At 38.0% G+C, this 10,084-nt stretch overlaps 1 protein-coding gene across 1 annotated transcript in view; it reads left to right on the forward strand.

The window, feature by feature from the left end:
• ARL6 (ADP ribosylation factor like GTPase 6) overlaps nt 1-10,084 on the forward strand; it is a 47,488-nt gene that overhangs the window by 3,830 nt on the left and 33,574 nt on the right. The window contains exons 2-4 of the mRNA XM_004706443.3: nt 2,195-2,344; nt 8,109-8,170; nt 9,777-9,845. Coding sequence (XP_004706500.1) covers nt 2,222-2,344; nt 8,109-8,170; nt 9,777-9,845 — 254 coding nt within the window. The 5' untranslated portion in view covers nt 2,195-2,221. The remainder of the gene's footprint in view (nt 1-2,194; nt 2,345-8,108; nt 8,171-9,776; nt 9,846-10,084) is intronic.

Raw genomic sequence — 10,084 nt, forward strand, 5'->3', positions numbered from 1 at the left:
CTTTACACAATTGATGTGTGTATGGATTGGGATAACAGTTGTATGAGCCCCTAATAAAATGTTAAAAAAAAAATCTGTGAAATTATGTGAAAAAAGAGGATATAAGCATTTGTATCAATGTGTAATACAATAAATAGCAAAGTAATAGCTTTGCAGTAAAGTGGTCTATAACTGTTTCAGAATATCAGAAAGTTCATTTCACTAGACTCTCTACAAATGCTGGTCCTTAAGCTGAAATTTAAAATATTTAGACTGTGACTATTTAAATCTCCATTAGGAGGAGAATTGATTCACTTGGCAAAAATGGAAGTACTTGAGGTCAAACTTGATAAAACACTGGGCATCTTTTTCTTGTGCACATTTTTGAAATTCAGTTTTGAATTTCTGTCTCCCAGGAGACCTTAGCAGAATGTCTAGGTGCGAGCTTCTTTCAGAAGTTATTTTGAAAGCCTCTTGAAAGTTGCTTCAACTTGACATCTTTGATTGACAACCTTGCCTGGGTTGGTATGGAATAAAAATACCAAAGAAACTACGTTGACAAGCTTACTGAAACTTAGGTAGAGAATAGAATAAATAAATTGCATGGAAACAATGTAAAGATCTTTGAAAACGGTAGCTTGGGGAGTAGTAGGAAATATTTGGAATACTGATATATTATGATTATTGCTGTGAAGAAAAAAACTCACTGCCATTAAGTCGATTCTGGCTCCTGGTGTACCCCATAGGATGGAGAATTAGCCCATCAGTTTTCCAAGGCTGAAAATCTTTATGGAAACGGAAAGCCTTATCTTTCTCCCATGGTGTGGCTGGTGGGTTTGAAGTGCTGACCCTGCAGTTAACAGCTCAAATCTTTACACACTGTGCCACCATGGCTCTGGTTACTTGCTGTAACAGTTCACAAAGGGTTATCTCCCACTACATGGTAAGGTTTTTTTGTGGAGAGGGTGGTAGACCCAAAGTGAGCCTCTTGAATATTTTCTTTCGTGATCTGAAATCTAAATTTAACTGTCTGAGAAGGATGAGAACCACCATAATGTTAGTATATAATAGGCAGTGTATTATGTTTGAGTTCATAATACATCTATCATTGAATTGGTAATACGAAGGCGCCATGTACTCTGGGAACACTGGTGGCACAGTGCTTATTCATTGGGCCGCCATCCACAGAACCTGCAGCTGCTCCTTGGGTGAAAGAAAGACGAGTCTTTCAGCTCCAGTAAAGTTATAGTCTCAGAAACTCATGGGGGTATTGCCTGCCCTATAAGGCCACTATGAGTCAGCAATCACTTGATTGTATTGAATTTGTTTGGCTTTTAGATACACTGTGGGCTAGCCATTAAGTGACTAACCACACGGTTGTCAGTTCAAGCCCACCAGCTGCTTCATAGTTTATGATCCTGGTAACCCTAGGGAACAGTTTAATTGTCCTGTAGATAGGGTTGCTGTGGATCAAAACTAACTCAAGGGCAGTTGATTTAGATTAAGTTACAGTTATGAAAGCCAGTAGTATGGTTCCAACAGATTGTGTGCATGCTTCTGCATGATATTCTTCTTTAGTAGATTTTTAGTGACTTACAAGGATATATGTAAGGGTCAACAGGCAATAAGGACGTCTCAGTTAGGAGCTTTGCTGCTATTGATAAAAATTCCAACCCTAACTGGGTAGAAGTAAGCAAATTTACAACAGTGAATTTATTACTTCATGTTATTGCAAAATATAAAAGCATAGTTGGCTTTGGGTAAAGTTAGCCGGTAGCTCAAATGATCAAGTCAAAATGCCAGTTTGTCTGTTGTCCTGGTTAGCCTTTTGCTTTCTAAGCTTCATTGTCAGGCTTTCCATGAACCCTGTTGTCAGTAAATAATTCTATTTGTTCTTTATCTCACAAACTGCGGACTTCACATGATACGGAGTATGGCCTCAGTTTCTTCTAAAATAAAACAAACCACAATGAAAAATGTATGCTATTCCAAGGGCATTATACTGTCTTGCCAGGTGGTATGAGCTGTCAATCTGCATTTCAGTTAAAGCGCCTTTCTAATAATCAGCTTATCCTCTCTACTATGTGCCAATGTGTACTACATGGTTTCCTTAATATGTGTCATTAAGTTATTAAACATTTTATAGTTTACATGCTTAGTTTTCCATATTTAGGAGCCTTTGCATAATAATATCTTACTTTTTTCTTACTTGCAGCTAGTTTATTAATAGTTGAATCACGTTATGGGATTGCTAGACAAACTGTCATGCCTGCTGGGCCTGAAGAAGAAAGAGGTTCATGTGTTATGCCTTGGACTGGACAACAGTGGCAAAACAACTATCATTAACAAGCTTAAACCTGCAAATGTGAGCATCGTTATTAGATTACTTCTGCATTTTCTTCTTCTAAACAAAGTGAATATGCAGTGATTTGTTTGGTATTGTAACTTCATGTCATCATCATAAGAAATCCTGTTTGCTGAGTAGTGCCTTAAATTAGTATAGTTAACCATAATTTGCAGTTAATTTCATGCATGTATATAGAATATGGATATATATATATATACAAATAGGTAAACACACACATAAATCCTGGTTATTTAGACTGAAAAGTCATTTTCAAATGCCCTTTCCCCTCAAAAGGCTCGTAAATTTACCCAGTGTCCCTTCAGGATGTGTCGCTTTCTTTCTGACTCTTTCTTCCCAGAGGTAGAGGGGACCCTCTTCATCGAGTCTATGAATAATGTATCTCTTAAACATTTTCCCCTCCAAGTGTGGTATGCTTAGCAGTAGTTAGCAAAGTTAGCACCTTTAACACATAAGCTACAATTAGGTTATGCTACATAACAGTAACCTAAATAAGATTTTTAAAAATCTTATTTTAAAAATCTCTTCTGCCATCAAATTCATTCAAACTCATAACCATACTGTACAGGGTTTCTGAGGCTGTAAATGTCTGCATAGTCACTGTAGTTGATCATTACACCTGTAATCTAAGTGGCAGGAAGGGGAAAAGAAAAGAGTAAAAGGATAGGCCTTCCTACTAAGTGAGCCCTCTTTAGAGACTTTCCCTGTAGCGCCACTTTATGTACCTCGCTGATTACCCCTGTTGGCACCTACGACTGATTTTCCCTGACAACACCATATTGCTGCTTTCGAAAATAGAACCAGTAACTAGTTGCTGTCAACGTGATTCCAGCTCAATATAATAGACTGTATGTATGAGAATACACAGAGTTCCAGTGCTTTAAGTGGTTGAATTTTCAAAAGTACCATATATACTCTCATATAAGCCAAGGCACCTAATTTTACCACAGAAACTGGGGGGATTTTTCAGCATAAAAAATGTGCTGAAAAAACTTGGCTTATACTCGAGTATAGTATATGGTAGTTTACCAGCCTCTACCTCCAACCTTTCAGGTAGAAACCAAGTACCATGAACTCTTTGGCACTACCCAGGGATTCTTCCAAAAACAGAAATCCTAAAGTATGGAATGAAGGGAGAGTGGTTAGTGAGTAGGCAACTAATAATTCCCATCATTGATAAGCACCTTTATTTAGGCTAAAACTAATAGCCAACTAATAATACATGTTGAGCAATAATCTAGATGGTATACCTAAAAGGAGATAAAAACAAACCCAAATTGATTTCAGCTCATAGCTACAGAAAATATGGAGGCGGTGAAATTGCAGATGGTTGAATGACTGAAAATGAGGGGGGTGAGGGGAGGCTATATTGTATGGTAGTTAAAGGTAAATAGCCTTCAATACCTTTAAATAGTGGAGTGTAGAGAATCTGTAGAACTCGAGTTTCTTTGGGGACAGCTTGTTTTACTTCTATTCAGGTGAAGATTGCTTTGGGATTACAAAAATTGCGCTCTTTCTTGTCTCACTGTCATGATGCTCTGCACTGACAGGAATGTTCCATGCAAAAATGTCTAAGTGCCTGTGTATTTTCAGAAGGGAGTTAATTTGAGGCAGCTGGGATAAGAAACTGAAAATGGATTTGGAAGCTAATCTAGGCATTTTAAGGGGCTCTCCAACTGAGTCGGGGCTCAACTGAAATACATGCTGAAGTCAGACAGGTTTTTACACCTGTAATAGCAGCTTTATTATTATTTTTTAATCATTTTATTGGGGCTCATACAACTCTTATCACAATCCATACATACATCAATTGTGCACCGCACACATACATTTGTTCCCCTCATCATTCTTAAAATTCGCTTTCTGCTTGGGTTCCTGGAATCAGCTACTCATTTTCCTTTTTCCTCTCCCCTGCCCTCCCCACCCCCCCTCATGAACCCAATGTCCACCTGCTACCCTACTACTAAACCTATAAATACTAAAAAAACCTATAAATAGACCTATGCACATAGGTCTATTCCCCCCATAATCATAAATATATTTTCATATGTACATGTCTGTATTTAGGCTTCTATGTATGCCCTTTGCCTCCTACTCCTTTCTTCTATTTCCTCACGCTTTCCTCCTGTTCCACTACCATGTTCAGCCTTCATTCTGGTTTCAGTAATTCCTCTCAGTTACTTTGCCCTTGGTCACTCCCTACCAGTCCTCCCACCCCCTCTCTGCCACTGGTTTTGAACCACTTGTTGTTCCCCTGTCCCTGGGCTGGCCAACACCTCCTCCCTTCCCCTACCTCCCACACTCATGTCCCTCCAGGACCGTTGGTCCCGTTATTTTCTTCTCACATTGTTTGTCCAGCCTATCTTATCCAGGTGGACCTGCAGATATATTCATATGTGCATAAAATCGGGGTTGGCTTTGACAGCACCATAGTGGCACATAACAACATGGTGATGATGACGGCAGCAACACCGACATGCTAACAAAGAAAAAAGCCGCTGACAAACAGAATTTAAAAGAAGAAGAAAAAAAGAAAAGCAGCTTTATTCTTAAAAAAGCTGATATTGAAGAGTGCTTAGATCTGATCAGAGGACTTGCTAACACTCTCTTGAATTGAGATTTTCCAAACTTTTAAGCTTCTTTCCTTCAGGAAGAACCTACTCTACTTGTGCAGGTTCACTACATGACTAAGAGCAGATGAGAGTGCATGCCTCCCATAAGCAGCTGGCTCTTAAATGAAAGCTGGTGGGAGGAGTTGAGCCAAGGATGCTTAGCTCCCTCTCAAAAACTGAGCAGTCAGAAAACGGGCCAGAGCGGAGGAGGCAGTGTGATAGAATTATCTTTATATAGAACTGGAAAAAAATCCCTCCTGAGTAAGGAATAGGTTAAAAAAACCACACTATATTGGAGACTGTCTCCTGACCTAGATGATTATAAGATTTTTATATCAGCCAAAATGTAGCATCTTGCCCAACAAGATAACTGATGGCATCAAATAATATAATACATGGTCTCTTACTGAAATCTTGTTCCAAATAGAGTGTGTCTCAAATTCTTTTCAGTTCTTGTTGGTCTATTTCTGGGCTGTCATAGATGTCTGCTCTACTTAGGAAATAATTCCTACACGACGTCTTCTTTGCTTTACACTACTCCTGATCATCTATTTCTGAAAAGGATCAAATGTTTTTGTACCTGAATACAGTTGTGAGAGATTAATACTGGACACTTGCTTTTGGTTTTCTTTAGAAGAAAGTTGATCCTATATGTATCTGGGAGCATTCGCCCACATATCTGTTCTAACTTATGAAGTTTCTCTTTTCTCATGAACTTTAAGTAGGACTTGAGAAGTGAGAGGGGACCAAAAAAAGTTGCCGAATTTCATTCATCCTCTGTGCAAATAGAATAACTTCTCTGGAAACCAAACCAGCTTGTGGAAAGCCTAGGGGTGACTCTGGGGAGGCTGGAAGGATATGCTACTTATAATTCAATGAAGACTGAAATACTATTTCTTAAAGCATTTTATTGAGGACTGTTACAGCTCTTGTAACAATCCATACATCAATTGTATCAAGCATATTTGTACATATGTTGCCCTCACTCTTTTCTAGACATTTATTTTCTATTGAGCCCTTGGTGTCAGCTTCTCTTCTCCCCGCCCCACACCCTCATGGTCCCTTTATAAATTATAATTATTTTCATATCTTACACTGACCGTTGTCTCCCTCACACCCTCCCCCCTGTTTCTGTTCATAGTGGAGGGGTGTTTCAGTTATGTGGCTATCATGGTGATTGGTTTCCCCCATTGCTGTTCCTGGACTCTGTGTGTCTTGAGCTTTTTTGTCTTATCTGTACCTGTGCACATGCTCATGTCTAGCCCACAGTGAAAGGAAGTACTTCGGTCATGATGGTGGAGGGTGAGGAAGCCTCAAGGAACCAGAGGAGTATTGTATGTTTCATAGGTGCTTTGCTGCACCCTGATTGACTCATCCCTTCACTGTGAGTTCTCTGCGATGGGATGTCCCATGGTCTACAGATGGGCTTTGGAGCTCCACCGAAATAACTTTTGATTTACATGTTTGCTGAAATTTCTTCAAGCTTTTAACTTTATCACATTTTTTTATTGGTATGTTTTTCCGAATACTGTGACCATTATATTCTATAATTTATGCACAAAGGCCCTAAAATAAATTTTGTAACAATTTACATAATTATGCATAAAGCCCCCAAGCACTGAGGTGTGGGAGACAATAAAATAGTTGTTGTTATTGTTGCTAGGTGCCATGGAGTTACTTCCAACCAATAATGACCCTGTGTGCATAACAGCCTGAAACACTTCCCAGTCCGGCACCATCCTCATACTTTTTCTTGTGCCTTGAAGGCATACGACACCATCCGGCAGCACCTTGGATACGTTGCATCAATTAACTCATTTAAATAACTCTCATGATTACTTGAAGAGTTAAGGATAATAATAATGTATTTCACATTTGAGAAAACTAAGACCTGGAGGAATTAAGTAATTTACCCAAGGTAGCAGTTAGGAAACTGTTGTAGTATTTCAAAACAAGAAATAAGACATGCCTGAACTTGGATCAAACCAATGAAGCTTAAAGGATGAATATGTATATTGAGTGTAGAAAAGGAGAAAGTTGAGAACAACTTCTAGGACTAAATCAAAGTGGATGAACTCTTATTGATAAAGAAGAACAGTTTTGGTGATAGAAATACTGTTGTTATGTGCTCTCCAATTGATTCTAGTTCAGAGCAACCCCGTGCACAGCAGAAGGAAACACTCCCGGGTCCTGCGCCATCCTCACAATTGTTATGTTTGAGCTCATTGTTGCAGCCACTGCCAGTCCAGCTAGTTGAGGTCTTCCTCTTTCTCGCTGACCTTGTTCTTTAGCAAGCGTGATGTCCTCTTCTAGGGACTGACTAATCTCTCCCGATTACGTGCCCAACTGATACATTTAATGAGTTCATTTTACTGGGATGATGCATTTTAGTTTCCTTGGATCCCATCAGCAGATTCTGCTTAACAATTGCCCCTGTTTTCAATCTCTTCTTCGCACAGAATTCTCTGCTATGGCCTACAAAACCCTACCTCTCTTATCCCGCTACTTACTGAACCTTCTCTTACTAGGTACTGATTTACCAGAGAGGCCAGCTTGCCTCAGGCCTTTGCACCATCTGACATTTCTGACTGAAATGTTTTTTGCCAAGATGTTGTCAGGGTTTTTCCCTTCTTGTCATTTACTCCTGGGTCAGAAATATCCCCTTCAAAGAAGCCTTTCTTGGATACCCTTCTTCAAAGCTATCCTACCAATTATCATCTGCCCTACTACCTCCCAACCCCAAGAACCTTTCACTCACCTGCCACCAGCTTCATGAAAGCAGAGATCTTGTCTGGTTTGTTTACCATCTAAACATGAGGACAATCCCTAGCATATAAAAACTCATTAAATATGTGTGTTGTAAGATTAGAAAAGTCTATATGTGAACTCAGGTGACTTATTAAAATACTTCTTTAAGTCCTGGACAACATCAACCCATAAAATATGAATTAAGGCATATCCATTTTGCAGATTCACAATCAGTAAAGCTTAAACTTCTATAAAAAATATACAGCAAGCCCATTTTGAAAATTATAATTTTGCTTAATCTTAGTGACAGATTTAAAAATAGAAAGGATGCATTTTTTTCTTTAATCTGAGGGAAAATTCATCTTTATCAATTGCAACTTTCCAAACTTGTCTTTTTCTTAAAGGCTCAGTCTCAAGATATAGTTCCAACAATAGGATTCAACATTGAAAAATTCAGATCATCCAGGTAATTCACTTTGTTTATACTTTGATTAGCGCTCACCTACTTACTAGAAGGTTGGCATTTACAACCTACTCCACTACTCTATGGAAGAAAGGCCTGGTCATCTTCATCCGTAAGATTACAGTTAAGAAAACCCTATAGGGAGTTTATACTCTTGTCATATGAGGCCACTATATTTCAGAATTAACTTGACAGTACCAACAGAAGCAGTGTATTTCGATGAAGAAGCTATGAGTGACTGCTTTCATTTTAAACGTTTTTCCCTTGCTCTCTAGTTGAGTCCTGTATAAAGATATGTGATCAAACCCACTAATAGAATCAGTTCGGACTCACAGCTACCCGATAGAGCGTTTCAGAGACTAAATGATTATGGGAACATCTGTGAACTGGAGAGGTAAATGGGGGCTTCAAAAATTTTGTGGGGAAAATGGAATTAAAAAATAATGGACTATTTTTGAAGCCCCCTGGAATTTAGAGGAGCCCTGATGGCATAGTGGGTTACTCACTGGGCTGCTAACCACAGGTCAGCAGTTCAAAACTACAAGCCACTCTGCAGGACAAAGATGAGACTTTCCTATGAAGAGTCTCAGTCTCAGAAATCCACAGAGGCATTTTTGCCCTGCCCTATAGGGTTGCTATGAGTCAAGATTGATTTAATAACAGTGAGTTTGGTTTTTTGGTTTCGTTTGTTTGTGTTTTATTTTTCAGTGGGTAGACAGTCACATATCAATATATATCATGTGTATTTATATATAAATGTATATAATTATCAGTATCCCCTTTAGAATGTGTGCTTCAAGAAGATAAGGATTATCTGTTTGCTTCATTGAATCATTGTATCACTTGACACTAGAAAAATGGTGATGAGTCTTTAAAAATTTTTTTCCTTGAGGAAATACAACTAAATACTAATTGTCAGTTCTGGGTAATGGGAACCTTGGTGATTATTACGTAAATCTTTTTGTGTGTGTTTTTTTAACCTGAAAATAAAATTTATAATTTAAGGAGGGGTGAAAAGAAGCTATCAGTGAAAAATGACGATATTAGATCTTAATTCTTAGAAAAAAAATTTTTCATTCACAAACCTATAGTCATTAATATAATAATAATTTTAACAGTGACCTCTGGATTATTTCTCAGAATCTGGGTTTTAGACCATATGCACCCAAATATGTTTGCCTGACCGTCTCCTTTTCAGAAAAAAAACGAAACAAAAAACTTCTCAGCACTCCTGGCAATTAAAAACATTTTGTAGTCTCAACCCTAATCTGGGATTAAGCGTCGGTACATGTTTCTCTAGTCCTCCTGGATCAGTCCCAGTGCCCCGTAGTGGGTAGCATCACCCCCATTGAGAGACACTTGTTTAGACAATCTGATAACATTGCTAGCAAAATAGAATATATTTTTATATGTTATTTATTGAAAATTTATGTTTATTTTCACTAAATTCATATTTGAAGTTTTTAACTTGAGAAATGGTATAATTTGAAATTTTGTAATTAAGAATGATTTTCTTCCATTAAAAACAACTGAGTCTTTATTTTAAAGTTGTACTTTAAGTTAGTGATGTACAATATGGTCATTTTATTTATATCTTTGCTCTTCGTAGTTTGTCTTTTACAGTGTTTGATATGTCAGGTCAAGGAAGATACAGAAATCTCTGGGAACACTATTACAAGTAAGTGCATTTGTGAATGTTCGTTAACTAGATGATTAAATACTATTTAATTGTGACATGTTATATTTTAATGCTTCAATAAATAGTGATTATAAATACAAATCATTACATGGGCTGCATTTTTTGGGGGGGTTAATCATTTTATTGGGGTGGGGGCTCATCAGCTCTTACCACAATCCCTACATGTATCCATTGTATCAAGCACATTTGTACATTTGTTGCCATCATCATTTTCTTTC

Source organism: Echinops telfairi, unplaced genomic scaffold, assembly GCF_000313985.2.
Source record: "Echinops telfairi isolate 266 unplaced genomic scaffold, ASM31398v2 ScPeMD7_6;HRSCAF=24_1, whole genome shotgun sequence".
Classification (NCBI taxonomy): Eukaryota; Metazoa; Chordata; class Mammalia; order Afrosoricida; family Tenrecidae; genus Echinops; species Echinops telfairi.